The sequence below is a fragment of the Anabrus simplex genome, chromosome 1, assembly GCF_040414725.1.
Source record: "Anabrus simplex isolate iqAnaSimp1 chromosome 1, ASM4041472v1, whole genome shotgun sequence".
NCBI lineage: Eukaryota > Metazoa > Arthropoda > Insecta > Orthoptera > Tettigoniidae > Anabrus > Anabrus simplex.
In genome coordinates this window covers 1,381,296,310-1,381,312,345 of record NC_090265.1, presented here as the reverse complement: position 1 = coordinate 1,381,312,345, position 16,036 = coordinate 1,381,296,310, and the positions used below count along the sequence as shown (strand labels likewise).

At 40.4% G+C, this 16,036-nt stretch overlaps 1 protein-coding gene across 1 annotated transcript in view; it reads right to left on the bottom strand.

The window, feature by feature from the left end:
- Positions 1–10,164: 10,164 nt before the first annotated feature.
- The window catches only part of LOC137498265 (vascular endothelial growth factor A-like), a 191,484-nt gene continuing 185,612 nt past the window's right edge, over positions 10,165–16,036 (bottom strand). The window contains exon 7 of the mRNA XM_068225780.1: positions 10,165–10,231. Coding sequence (XP_068081881.1) covers positions 10,165–10,231 — 67 coding nt within the window. The remainder of the gene's footprint in view (positions 10,232–16,036) is intronic.

Below are 16,036 nucleotides of genomic sequence, written 5' to 3'. Positions count from 1 at the left end.
TCTAGCTGTAAATCCCCGATTCTCGTGTTAGAAGTTGTAAAACAGATTCTTAATCCCAGTTCTTTGACGTCAGGAAGGGCAGCCGGTCGAAGACAATAGTGTATGATGTAAGAGGATAGATACTACTAGTTTTGCGTTAGGAAGGGCAACTAGTCTTAAAACAAATTCTTCTGATTTAAAATCTTAGTTTCGCGTCAGGAAGGGCATCCGACTGTAAAACAATAGTTCGTGATACAGCGATTTAAAATCTAAGAAGAGCATCTAGCTGTAAATCCCCGATTCTCGTGTTAGAAGTTGTAAAACAGATTCTTAATCCGAGTTCTTTGACGTCAGGAAGGGCAACCGGTCGAAAACAATAGTGTATGATGTAAGAGGCTAGATACTCCCAGTTTTGCATCAGGAAGTGCAATCGATCGTAAAACGGATTCTTGCGATTTAAGCTCTGTAAAACATATTTTAACCCCAAGAGAATCGAACCCGAGACTGCCGGGTGAGAGGCAGGCACACTAAACCAAACTGTAGGAGCCGGCAATTCTCTTTCTATATAATAATTTTATGTAGCTATTTCTAGCCAAGTGCAGTCTAAAAAATAAATCCTAGTCTTGTTACATCAGGAAGGGTAAACACCGGATTTAGAATAAGCAGACTCTAGAACGAGGAAAAAAATATCTGGGATGTGTTTTTGAAGCATGCCTACACACACGCGCGCACGCACGCTGCATCCGGCTCGCTAGCTCCTACCTGGAATATGTTTGCCTCAGCAGGGTACGAAGTCCGCTACACGCGTACAGTACGCAATAAAATTATTAGCAGCTTCTCGAGCTGAGCTCAAACCTCCCCGTTCAATCATAGTACAAATACGTCAGCTTGTAGAACTTGTATATTTCGGTACCTCAGCGTTTCGTGTTGTTGCTAACAGGTAGGGGGGGGGGGGTACTGTAGATGTAGACTTAGCTTAGTAAAACTCACGACAATGTCCGACCTCAGTAGGTTGAAACTTGGTTTCTTCCGAACATTGCAACTTTAGTCTATTGATAAATAGTTGTTCTCTTCAATCCTCATGCTATAGAAGAGGTCAATCTTATAATTTCAAACTTACAACCATGTCTGATCTCTATATGTTGAAACTTTTACACTATAGTTTTACGACCGGTTGCCCTTCCTGACTAGGATTTTAAATCGCAGTATACGTGATAAATTAGTTATAGCGGGTTTTATAACTAGATATCCCGGTACCGGCACATAGCCTACTCCTACCGAAGAAGCCTGCACAAGGCTTAATGCCTCCATCCGACAGATGAATCACCATCAACGTCTTGTACTCAAAATCATTTTCGAAGGAGCCTGCACAAGGTTTAACGCCCCCATCAACAGCCCTTACTTATTGCTGGCTTTTTTGCACACCCCGCCTCTTAGATAATACACCTTAGTTTTACGACCGGTTGCCCTTCCTGACTAGGATTTAAAATCGATAACTAGATGTCCCGGTACCGGCACATAGCCTACTCCTACCGAAGAAGCCTGCACAAGGCTTAATGCCTCCATCCGACAGATGAATCACCATCAACGTCTTGTACTCAAAATCATTTTCGAAGGAGCCTGCACAAGGTTTAACGCCCCCATCAACAGCCCTTACTTATTGCTGGCTTTTTTGCACACCCCGCCTCTTAGATCATACACCATAGTTTTACGACCGGTTGCCCTTCCTGACTAGGATTTTAAATCGATAACTAGATGTCCCGGTACCGGCACATAGCCTACTCCTACCGAAGAAGCCTGCACACAGCTTAACGCCTCCATCCGACAAATGAATCACCCTCAACACTCTTCAATCATTCTCGCTACTTCGGAAGATAGCGGGTTCGAACTAGAAGCCGTAAAAAATAGCAAATGCTAGGCGAGGGGCCTGCGCGATCGTCATAACATGATCTAGCTAAATGTAGTTTCAGCTCAATACCTTTAAGTGCCTACAGGTAAGGAATACCGCGGATGTAGGTTAGTACCCTCCCGTTTAAGTCCAGAAGTCGAGGATCGCGCGCTAACTTTCCAAGGCTCGATCCGCTGCAGAACTCTTAAATTCTGACACCTCGGTATCAACAGGAGGTTCGATTCCGGCTTAAATACGTCAGCCTGCGGGACTGCAGGAGAGCTATTGTTGCATAAACACTTCGTTCCGACTGTACTGCAGTTGTCAGCGATTTTCACATCCGCTTGGTAACAAGCAGCATATTGACTCGCTGCAGTCTGCGTGAAGCGCTCACATTTCTCTGTATGCGTTTATCACGTACACATCTCCCGTCTAAGTACTGTCTGCTGTGAATATTATTCTTCAGCCTTTATCTTAAGGTAAGCTAGAACTGTTAGTTACTGTTTGAAAGCAACTTCTACGCTAGGTAATAGACATCTACATTCATATATGTTTGTTCTTTTCTTTTTTAGGTACCATTCGAGTTACAGGCTTGAAAGTACGCATTTTATTCATCCGAGTAACAGTCTGCAGCACGTGCATTTTTTAAGGTATGTTTTCGAACTTTGAGTTGTAAAGATAACTAGGCTAGCTGATACACCCTACACTACATTCATATATGTTTGTTCTTTTCTTTTTAGATTCGACCAGAATATTATCATTCGAGTTTCAGGCTTGAATGTACGTATTTTATTTATCCAAGTAACAGTCTGCAGCACATTCATTTTAAGGTATGTTTTCGAACTTTGAGTTGTAAAGATAACTAGGCTAGCTGATACACCCTACACTACATTCATATATGTTTGTTCTTTTCTTTTTAGGCACGACCAGAATATTATCATTCGAGTTTCAGGTTTGAACGCACGCATTTTATTCATCCGAGTAACAGTTTGCAGCGCGAAGATTTTAAGGTATGTCTGACCTCTATTCGTTGAAACTTGGTTTCTTCTAAAACATCGTAACTTTAGTCTATTGATAAATAGTCATTTTCTTTAATCCTCATGCTATTGACGAGGTTAAATTTATAATTTCAAACACGCACATAGCTATGTCTGACCTCAGCAGGCTGAAACTTGGTTTCTTCTAAAACATCGTAACTTTAGTCGTTCTCTTCAATCCTCATGCTATAGGGAGGTTAATTTTATAATTTCAAACACACACATAGCTATGTCTGACCTCAGCAGGCTGAAACTTGATTTCTTCTGAAACATCGTAACTTTAGTCTATTGACAAATAGTTATTTTCTTTAATCTGCATGTCATAGAAGAGGTTAATCTTATAATTTCAAACTCACAGCAATGTCCGACCTCTATACGTTGAAACTTGGTTTCTTCTAAAACATCGTAACTTTAGTCTATGGATAAATAGTCGTTCTCTTCAATCCTCATGCTATAGACGAGGTTAATTTTATAATTTCAAACACGCACACATAGCTATGTCTGACCTCAGCAGGCTGAAACTTGGTTTCTTCTAAAACATCGTAACTTTAGTCTATTGATAAATAGTTGTTCTCTACAATCCTCATGCTATAGACGAGGTTAATCTTATAATTTCAAACACGCACACATAGCTATGTCTGTCCTCAACAGGCTGAAACTACTTGGTTTCTTCTAAAACATCGTAACTTTAGTCGTTCTCTTCAATCCTCATGCTATAGAGAGTTTAATTTTATAATTTCAAACACACACATAGCTATGTCTGTCCTCAGCAGGCTGAAACTTGGTTTCTTCTAAAACATCGTAACTTTAGCCTATTGACAAATAGTCGTTCTCTTCAATCCTCATGCTATAGACGAGGTTAAATTTATAATTTCAAACACGCACATAGCTATGTCTGACCTCAGCAGGCTGAAACTTGGTTTCTTCTAAAACATCGTAACTTTAGTCTATTGATAAATAGTTATTTTCTTTAATCCGCATGCCATAGAAGAGGTTAATCGTATAATTTCAAACTCACAGTCATGTCCGACCTCTATAGGTTGAACATCGCAACTTTAGGCTAATCTCTATTGGTTGTTCTCTTTTCAGATGTTTCCCTGCTCGCAGTGCGATGTAACTTTTACAAGACGAGATGCCCTTACACGACATTTAAAAATGAAACATAGAGAAGCGTCTACTACGTTCACCTGCGAGCAGTGTGAGGCATCGTTTACAAGGCGAGATAACTTCATGCGCCATATGAAATCAAAACATCCTAGCATAACATCTGCTTTATGTGATGTTTGCGGGCTGTACTTCGCTAATGTAGAGCAATATCAGGCTCACTTAGCAGAGGTACATCAAATATCTACTTGCCCTCAGGTAGTAGTAGGGAAAAAGCGTGCAGCTACTGATGTAGCTGTAGAAAGTACTAGTAGTAAAAAACCTAGGAGAAATGAACTTCAAACTATTCACTGCGAGCACTGTAACACCGATGTACCATCTTCGCATTTTCAGGGACACTTACGGAGTAATGCACATAAAAATAATGCGTGTAGAAGTGGTAGTAACGCAAACATCGAGGAAATTAATACAGCATTTAAAAGTAGGTTTGCTAGTTACCGAATTCGCACCAGTCAAAAGTTTCAGAGCACTTCAAACTTTTTAAATTGCGTTCAACCGGATGTACAACAGCTTCTTGCTAAATCTTTGTCCAATCATAGTTTATTTAAAGTTAATTTTGAACTTTTCGCCTTGTACATTAAAAGCACGGATGAATCCGAAATAACGGACATTAAATCATTTAATACGAAGAATTTTGTCATAAGTGAGTCGACTAATTTTGGTGATGTACTTAGGGATGTCTCTAACATTATTTCAACTAAGAGCGAGGAATTTCAGGAAAAGGAATCAGGGTGGGCTTTAGTTGAAATACTGTATCTAGAAGTTAACATCAATAAGTACAATCCACTGCGAGGTTCATCGTACATCGAGCTGCCGACATGGATTCAGCGAAAAGAAGCTGTTGTAAACATCCAAAACAATGATGAAGCACGTTTTGCATGGGCGGTGATGTCGGCTTTAAATCCTGCGAAATCAGACGTAGCTAAGAGAACATCATCGTATCCACACTAAATTTCGATAGTATAGAATTTCCTGTGCAGATAAAGGATATTAAGCGCTTTGGGGAACTAAATAACATTAGCATTAATGTGTATGGTGTAGAGAAAAAGTCTGTATCATAAGAAGAGTACTCATGTTAACTTACTCTATATTGAAAACAGTGAGAATAGCCACTTTTGCTGGATTAAAAATCTGAGTAGACTTGTTGGTAGTCAGTTGTCCAAAGAAAGGTGTAAAAAGTGGCTATGTGATGGATGCTTGCAGTATTTTAGAACTGAAGATCAGTTAACGAAGCATTCCAAGAATGACTGCAATCATGTACGTACAGAGATACCTACTACAGGCAATAATGTTTTAAAATTTACAAATTTTCACAAGCAGATGTGGGTACCGTTCGTGATTTATGCAGACTTTGAAGCCATCCTCACGCCATGCAACACATGCTCACCTAATCCTGACAACTCTTTCACTAATACTACGCACATGCATATCCCGTATAGCTTCGCGTATTACATCAAGTGTAGTTACGATAGTACGCTTAACAAGTTAGAGCTGTATCGAGGACATGATGCTGCTAAAGTATTTTTAGAAAGACTTGAAAGTGATGCAGTTCGTCTTGGTCGTATTCTGAATAGTAATATTCCTATGAAACCACTCACCGAAATTCAGTTAAAAGATCATGAACGTGCTACAAAGTGTAGCATTTGTGATGGGGAATTTTCCGAAAATGACCCTAAAGTTTTTGATCATGATCATTTAACTGGTTTCTACAGATGTGCCGCTCATTATAGCTGTAATCTTAAGTACAGAGTTCCTAAATTTATCCCAGCAATTTTTCATAACTTATCTGGTTACGACTCTCATTTCATCATTTCACAATTTGGAGCTTCAGATGAAAAAGTAGATATAATCCCTCAGAATAAAGAGCGGTACATTGCGTTTGCAAAGTCTGTAAAAGTAGATGCTGAGCATTCTATAAAACTGAGATTCCTTGGCTCGTTTCGCTTTATGGCGAGTAGCCTCGATAAACTTTCTAGTCATTTACAGCCTGAACAATTTACGGAAATTCGACGCGTTTTTCCCGAAGAAGCGCAGTTTAATTTACTTCGGCGTAAGGGTGTTTTTTGTTACGAATATCTCGACTGCTTAGAACGCCTCGAAGAACGTGCTTTACCATCGAAACAATCCTTTTACAGATCGCTGAATTCAGCGGATATTAGTGATGATGACTATTTACATGCACAACATATCTGGGAGCAGTTCCACATTCAAACGCTGGGTGAATACTCTGATTTATATTTAAAGACAGATGTACTTTTGTTAGCTGATGTTTTTGAAAATTTTCGCTGTGTTTGCAAGAAAACCTACAGCCTTGACCCATGTCAGTATTTCACCGCACCTGGGTTAAGTTGGGACGCGATGTTAAAATACACGCAGGTGAATTTGGAACTGCTAACTGATATTGATATGGTGCACTTTATAAAATCATCTATTCGAGGCGGTCTAAGTCAGTGTAGTAGGCGGTATTCGAAGGCAAATAATAAGTACATGCCGAGTTTCGATTCTAGTCAGGAATCTCAGTATATCGTTTACCTCGATGCTAATAATCAGTATGGGTGGGCGATGAGTCAGCATCTACCTGTGAGTGGTTTCCGCTGGCTAACGCAGCGCGAAATTGATGCTTTACAGCTGCACGCCCTAGGCGATGAAGCTGATAAAGGCTATTTCCTCGAAGTTGACTTACAGTATCCTAAAGAGTTACACACTTCTCATAATACCCTACCGTTCTGCCCTGAAAATATGAAGCCCCCGTACATCGCATCAACGACGAAAATGCTCATTGCTAATTTATGCGATAAATCTAAGTATATCATTCATTACCGAAATTTAAAACAGTGTTTGCAGCATGGTTTGAAGTTATCCAAAATTCATCGCGTACTAGAATTTAATCAGTCACCGTGGCTAAAGCCATATATCGATCTGAACAATAATTTAAGAACGAATGCGGTTAACGAGTTTGAAAAAGATTTCTACAAGCTCATGAATAACAGTGTGTTTGGTAAGACTATGGAAAATGTTGACAAACGCGTTGATGTAAAATTGATTACAAACTGGGAAAATATTAAGAAAAGGTATGGTGCTAACTATTTAATAAGTAAACTAAATTTCCACAGCTGCACCATCATACATGAGAATTTAGTTATTATACAGATGAATCGTGTTAAGGTTAAGTATGACAAACCTACCTACGTCGGCTTTGCAGTACTTGAATTGGCTAAAACACTCAAGAATGAATTCCATTACGATTATATGATGAAGAAGTACTTGCATAATGCGCAATTGCTCTACACAGATACCGATTCGTTTATTTACCAAATCAAAACTGATGACTATTACAATGATATAAAGCCAGACTTGGGTAGGTTTGATACAAGTAACTATCCTGCAAATAATCAATATCATCTACCGCTAGTGAACAAAAAGGTTCTAGGTAAAATGAAAGATGAATGTGCTGGGAATATTATCGATTCATTTGTAGGTACTAAATCCAAGTCATATTGCATAAAACTCTTAAATGAATTACAAATAAAGAGATTGAAGGGGGTTAAAAAGAATGTCGTTCAGAATCAGCTAAGTTTTGAAAACTATAACAATTGCATTAAAAGTAATCCAACTGTTTTGCATAAGCAAATGTCTGTCATTAGAAGCAAGAAGCACCAGTTGTACACTCATTTAATTAGTAAGGTAGCCCTTAATAGCGATGATTGCAAACGGTTTGTCATTCCAAATTCTACCAACACTCTAGCCTGGGGGCATAGTAGTATTGATCGGTACTACTTTACATAAAGCAGATGTAAACATTATGCTAGAGGTGTGTACTTACGTTACGCTGTCTTACATCACAATTCACTGTACATATTGTAGGGAGAGGTACGCTGAGAGAGTAGTATGGCAAGTTTAAACTTGTACATTCAAGAATTGCATCGAGAAGTACGCAAACATCACTAGGGTAAAACGATTCGAGATAAAACTTGTACATACAAGATGTAAGGAAATAATGTAGAATTGGCATATTCTTTTATTTTAGGTTAGGTATTACCTTCCTCCCGCTCCTTATTTGCAAGATAGAGTTTTTGTTTATTACTCATAGAAGAAAAGCAAGAAAGAAGGTGAGGTGATGAGCAGATTCGTAAGTATAGTATCGTCTAGTTCGGTAAGTATGTTGAGAACAGAATTTTTTTTCCTCAAAATGTTTGATTCTAGTCTTGCAATGCAGTGTTCTACAATATCGAACTATGAACAGCAGTATGTGTTCAAGTATAAACATGTAGGTACGCGATATGTGCAAGATTGCGTTGTATGTTCGATAAAGCTATGCCTTAAACACGAGAATCGGGGTTTTACAGCTAGATGCTCAAAGCAGTATCTAGCCTCTTACATCATACACTATTGTCTTCGACCGGTTGCCCTTCCTGACGCTGAAAGACCGGGATTTAGCCAGTTACCCTTCCTGATACAACAAGACCAGGATTTGTTTTTAGACTGCACTTGGCTAGAAATAGCCACATGAAATTACTATATAGAAAGAGAATTGCTGGGCGGATGACAGCTGTCAGAAAAGCATATAGGTTTGTAAAGCACGTAGAATTTACCGCCACCACATTTCAAAGGTAAGTAGCTAAAGAGGGCAGCACGGTGATTAAAGATGGCGGATGACAGCTGCATGTGGCTTTGTTTCCAAACAAGAGCACGTGGAATTTGCCGCCACCACATAGAGGGCAGCACGGTGATTAAAGATGGCGGTTGACAGCTGCACGTAGCTTTGTTTACTACACGCTAGTGAGGTTAAGTTGGTAGCACTAAGGTTTAGACCCGCCAAGATGGCAGCACTGCCGATGACAGGTGACGAATTTTACATCTACTGCGATAAAGAGGGCGGCACAGTGCTCTGTAGTTTAAAGATGGCGGATGACAGCTGTCAAAAAAGCACATGGCTGTCAAAAAAGCACGTGGCTTTGTTTATCTCGAGCTAGTGAGGTTAAGTTGGTAGCACTGAGGTTTAGGCCCGTCAAGATGGCAGCACTGCCGGTAACAGGTGACGAATTTTACATCTACTACGATAAAGAGGACAGCACAGTGCTCTGTAGTTTAAAGATGGCGGATGACAGCTGTCAAAAAAGCACGTGGCTTTGTTTATCTCGAGCTAGTGAGGTTAAGTTGGTAGCACTAAGGTTTAGGCCCACCAAGATGGCAGCACTGCCGGTGACAGGTGACGAATTTTACATCTACTACGATAAAGAGGGCAGCACAGTGCTCTGTGGTTTAAAGATGGCGGATGACAGCTGTCAAAAAAGCACGTGGCTGTCAAAAAAGCACGTGGCTTTGTTTACCACACGCTAGTGAGGTTAAGTTGGCACCACTAAGGTTTAGGCCCACCAAGATGGCAGCACTGCCGGTGACAGGTGACGAATTTTACATCTACTACGATAAAGAGGGCAGCACAGTGCTCTGTGGTTTAAAGATGGCGGATGATAGCTGTCAAAAATGCACGTGGCTGTCAAAAAGCACGTGGCTTTGTTTACCTCGCGCTAGTTAGGTTAAGTTGGTACTACTGAGGTTTAGGCCCGTCAAGATGGCAGTACTGAGGTTAGCGATGCGTTGTTGTCGATGACAGCTGTCAAAAAGCACGTGGCTTTGTTTACAAATTCAAATTTCCCGCGGGAGGTGGAGGAGACCTCTGGGAGGCCTCTGGCTGTGGTGGAGGTGGAGGAGGCATCTGGGAGGCCTCTGGCTGAGGTGGAGGTGGAGGAGGCATCTGGGAGGCCTCTGGCTGAGGTGGAGGTGGAGGTGGCCTCTGGGAGCCCCAGGTGGAGGTGGCCGCCGAATCCCTGTATTATACTACTCATAGTTTCTGTGGCCCAGAATCGAAACATCCACCATGAGGTTTGGAGTCCTCATAAAATACTCGTGGCTATGGAGGTGGAAAAGGATCGAAGTAAGATGCAGGATACATTATCAAAAGCTTCATAAAGATAAACTGAAAAGGTTTTTGTAACATATTTATTTTTCAATAGTTAACAACTATACAAAGTATATTCAAGGAGACATTTCTTGTTACTTGCGGAAGCTGGGCAAAAGTAATATTCTAGTCACTGTCTATTTGACAACTTGGTTGAACCCCTTCTGCCAACTTGGATGTTGCAGACTCGATAACTGGACACATCTGAGAACACAGTACAAGTTGTATTGAATCAGGTCAAGGCGCACAAAACATATTAATAGCTTTAAACATATAGAGAGATCAAATTAAGGGCTGATGACTTCGTTGTTTTGTCCTTTAAAACAACGACCCTTTGAATTAAGTAAAACGACACTGCAATTCTAAAATGAATATGATTTATAACTATACGAGAGTTACAAAACTGAACACTCGCCGACCAATCCCACTCCTAGATATACTTCTTATGAAAAATGTTCAAGTGGTAAAGAATGTGAAACATGAATTACTTTCTATACACAATATTTTGCATTCCAAAAGCAGTTTCATTTAATATGAATAAGTTTACCATTTCCTTGACACCCACACAAAATTATTTCCGATCTGCTCTTTAATATTTTCATTTGTAAGATCATAACACCAAACCAAACCAAACCAAACCAAACCAAACCAAACCAAACCAAACTTCATGGCGCAACAGCCCGAAGGCCCATGACCTACCAAGAGACCACTGATCAGCCCTAAGACCTGCAGATTATGAGGTGTCGTGTGGTCAGATCGACGAATCCTCTCGGTCGTATTTTTGACTTTCCAGAGCGGGGCCGCCATCTCACCGTCAGATAGCTCCTCAATTGTAATCACGTAGTCTGATTGGATCTCGAACCAACCCTCAGATCCAGGTAAAAATCCTTGACCTGGCCGGGAATCAAACCCGGGGCCTCCGTGTAAGAGGCAGTCACGCTACCATTACACCGTGGGGCTGGTAAGATCGTAAGACTGTTTGACATAATTTTTACGAATAGTAGATTGGATACTGCTCAATGAAATTTCGGAGGGTGGTGTTGGTGAGTTTTCAAAATGGAAAGTCTGCCACTAAAACTGCTTCGCACAAATGTAAGGAGAACTGTGCAAAGTTACTGTTTGAAAATACTTTTTTTTTTTTTTTTGCTTTACGTCGCACCGACACAGATAGGTCTTATGGCGACGATGGGATGGGAAATGCCTAGGAAGTGGAAGGATGCGGCCGTGGCCTTAATTAAGGTACAGCCCCGGCATTTGCCTGGTGTGAAAATGGGAAACCACGGAAAACCATATTCAGGGCTGTCGACAGTAGGGCTCGAATCCACGATCTCCCGATTACTGGATACTGACTGCACTTAAGCGACTGCAGCTATCGAGCTTGGTGTTTGAAAATTCACCAAACAGTTTCTGTATAGAGACACTTCGAGCATTTACGTTTAATATTATCTTGCGTTGTGCGTTAGCTTCAATCAGTGTTGCCAAGTTTGAAGACTGACTCGATGGAACATATTATTCGGAAATATCGCCTCAAGGGCATAGTCCTGGAGAATGAGAATTTGGGTATGGGATACAACTGGGAAGGATGACCAGTACCTCACCCAAGCGGCCTCACCTGCTGTGCTGAACAGGGGCCTTGTGGATGGGAAGATTGGAAAGGATAGACAAGGAAGATGGAAGGAAGCGGCCGTGGCCTTAAGTTAGATACCATCCCGGTATTTGCCTGGAGAAGTGGGAAACCACGGAAAACCACTTCCAGGATGGCTGAGGTGGGAATCGAACCCACTTCTACTCAGTTGGTCTCCCGAGGGCTGAGCCCTCGTTCCACTTTTCAAATTTCGTGGCAGAGCCGGGAATCGAACCCGGGCCTCCGGGGTTGGCAGCTAATCACGCTAACCATTACACCACCGAGGCGAACTCTGAAATATTATGCTTATCAAAATAACAGGCAAAATATGCATTATATGTAACATAACATCTTGTTTAAATGGTTGGAAATTTAGTAATTAACTCACATACTGTACCAAGTGAACATACTTTCTGACAGCGGAGAAGAAACACGCATTTTCATAAAATTGCTGTCCATAGAACAGACAGATTTCTCTCTCTGTTTCTCTTTGTCTCTCTCACACACATACAGAAACAGAGAGAGAGAGAGAGAGAGATTTTATAACAATAATGATTTTAAACTCTTTGTGGAACGCTGCAGTGATCAAGTTGAGGGTGCATGATGTTCTGGTAGAGATGAATGTTGCATTAGAAGACAAAACACAATATTATCAATCATTCGCAACTTTCACCGAAGGAGAAAGAATAGCGTTCAAGCTCTCGAAGAATGGGGATATTGGATAAAGAGAGAGAAGGGTCAGGAAAGGTGCAGAAATGAAAGCTAAAGCCCACGCAAACCTAATACGCCGATGTAGGGAAAAAACAAGAGTTGGTCGAACGAGGCTGGAAGGAAAGATGATGGATGGTGACCTGTCATAAATACGTAGAAACAGTGCGATAATCAGCCTATTAACAAGTTCTCACAAGTTCTGAGCCCTGGAATTGAATATAGAAAGGAGGCTAAATGGAAAATGAACGTACAGGCGAAAATAAGCTACCAAATGAACTGAAAACTTTGTTCAATTATTCATTTTTATATTTGATTAGTGTTCCTTGTATTTTAAATACTACAGATTATTTTAAGGGGCACCGGAATGTCGGGGATCTTTTGAACGTGCTAGAAAATCTACTGGCATGTGTCTCACGCATTTAAGCACGTTTAAATGTCAACTGACGGCGCCAAATTTCAATTTCAGAACCTTGTAACCGTCCAGGCTTCTCCAGCCATACTTTTACGCGATATCACTCGATATCAAGATTATCCGCCATCGGCAATTATTCATAAAGATATATTAATTTAACTTCAATCATTTGTAAGTAAGGCTTTTGGAATCATATTGTATATATTATAACATCATTTATTATCTAAATATTATTATATTATGTAGGGTAGGAATTCATTATGTACTGTAAATATGGTCAATGTTGAGACAAAGTTGTTGCCATTTCATCTCTACTTGTGTACACGGAAAAGTTATTCTTGAAGCGGGGAAGTTGGATGAGTCACTGTGTTAAACTCATGAGCAAAGGTATTACATAGCGCCCCGCGTGCAAGGCTAGCAAGCTTGGATTCTACATCATCGCCACGCCTACTGGACTTGTCAAGAATGAAGAGAGGGAGATGATAATGCGATCTACGAATCAGATGCTTCGTTATATTGAGATTTGTTTTTGAGCGGTTATCAAGAGTGGGGAGAGCCCGGTGATATACTGTCTAACGCGGAGCAACCCTCGAGTCACACACACATCACTACCAGAACGTCAACTACTTTATTATTCTTGAGACAGTGAGTGGTCACTTGGTGACAGTTATTTTCGTACAGTGTGTTGTCGCTTCAACACAGTGCTTAGCTGCTGTGATGCTGTCGGATCTGCGTGAGACGAAACAAGCTTACGGCTTGTGAAATATTCAGTAATTATTCTGGACGAAGAACTACGTTTAGTTCAAGTCCATGGCATTTGGTACAAGTCTGTATAGTATCAGTATATTAGCTAAGTTGGATTGAGATTTCTGCGAACATGGAAAAATTCATATATCTGAATTTTCTCCTCCTACGATCAACGCTGATCAATTTTCACAAGTATAGGGCCAATGTCTAATTTAAAGACTAGGCAATTAGGGAGTGCTAGTCCAGATAGCCCAAATCACATCACAGAAGGAAGGACGTCCATGGAGCCAATTCTACAACGAGAAGAGGGGAACGAGTAACCACGGAAAATAGATGACCTCAACGGAAGCTGCAATTGGTGAGCTTCAATTAGATAAAGCAAGCAACAGTTAATTTCAGTAACGTAAATTCTTAAATCCCTCCACGCTTAAAGGAACTTTTCCGATTCATCTCATTTTTGTATAATAAATTCATTTGTATGTTATATTGCGTAAATTTTCTTTCTTAAGCGACACTTAATGGTTAATTATTTAAAATCCTACCCCTGTGATTTAAGTATAAGTCTCTATGCTAGTAAATATAAATTTTGCTTTACAGTTTTGTTTAAAACTGTAACGCTGGCGTCCAAACATTGCATAGAGAAATGGGAAACCATGGAATGATAATTAATTCTATTTGCGTGCCAATTTGCGGGCAAGCCACACATAGTTTATATTTATATTCATGTGTCCCCAGGTATTAACTTTCGTCTCCTCTAATGAGAAGCTTAGGAGAGCGAACAGTTACAACCTTTAGCATAGAATTAGAGAGCCTCAAACAATTTTTCAAATATTTAGTCGAAGATGTACTTTTCAGAGCAATGTATTTATTATTTTGGTTTCACATCTTTAGCATTTTTTTATTATAAAGTATCATTCATCATTTGAAGATAATATAGCAACGAGATGGTAGAGTTTCTGAAAGTGATTTAAATCAAGTACAGAGAAAGAAAGGACACCTACAGTCTGAACAACGATCAGAATTCAATGATAAGAATCTATGAAAATAGCGAGGAAAGGCTGTAGGGTATTTTCCCACCGCCCTCACTCTTTAAATGTTGTTTGTCTACCCCTTAGTGTTCCTGACCCTTCCTGACCCTTTCCATACATATTCATTATTGTTATGCCTCTCATCGTTCAGTCTGCAAACCTCTGTGAATTAACCGAACGCCTCCACAATCCTCTATTTCTAACTAGCACTGAGGCCTCGTTCAATTCCATACTTCTCATCATTAGATAATTAAAAACCGGGTCTAACCATCGTCGCCTCGGTCTCCCTCCAGTTCTCCTATCATCCATGGACGAAACCATTATTCTCCTATCTTGCCTCACATGACCCCACCAACGTAGCCAGTTTATAAGTACAGTTCATCCATCAAGTTTATTCCTAAATAGCTCTTATCTCCTCATTCGGAGTACCCTCCTGCCGTTGTTCCCAATTGTTTGTGCTAGCAATCATTTTCTCGCTAATTTCATGTCCATTACTTCCAGCGTTTGAATAAGATATCCCGAGTCCACATTTCACGCGCGTCATGCTTATGGAAACATAAGTAAGTCTAAAAGAGAGAACGGAATGAGGTCGAGTGATGCAAGAAATACCAGATTAGGAAGTCTTGAAAGAAGCAGTACAATAATGACTGATGGTGGAAGTGAGAAGGATATGAAATGACGGTTAGCCCAAGCTAGGAAAGCCTTTCGTAAGAAACAGATTTGTTCACTTCAAAAATGAACATGCATACCTATTAGAAAGATGTTTTCGAGGACTTCTGCGTGTTGTATGGAAGTTAAACATGGACAGCGGCTGGTGCAGAAAGAAACAGAATAGAAGTCTTTGAAATGTCAAGCTACAGTACAATAGGGAAGGTAAGATGAGTGTATAGGATCACAAATGACGAGACAGTGAATTCAGTTATTGAGAGAAGAACGATTTGGTGAAATTCGGCCAGAAGAAGAGATGTTCCTTTTGGTAGAGTTTTAACGTCGCATTAACTCAGATTTTCACGACGACCGAGTAGAAAAGAGGAAGGAAGCGACCATGGCCTTAATTAAGGTGCAGCCCCCAATGTAAAAATGGGAAACTACGGAAAACAATCTTCAGGCCTGGTGGGATTCAAACCCACTATCTCCCGAATTTAAGCTAATAATTGCACGGATCTTACCGTGCAACCAGCTCACTCGGTAGAAGAAGATGCATATTGAGACACCTAGGAGTTGTTCAGTTTTTTTTGGGGGGGGGGGAATGGTACGGGTTAAGAATGTCAGAGTGAAACCCAGAGGTGGATTTATGCTGTAATATAGGCCCATTTGGCACGTCCCTACGGGTGGCGACGTTAGAGGGCGATAAATGTTGGTAAATACTAATTTTTGTTAATTTCTACAATAGTACTTTTGTATATTTACGTTTAGAAGTAATTTGGTTAATTTTTCGCTATTAATTCTTAGAAAAATACAACTCTTGTGTGGTCTTACAGCCAAGG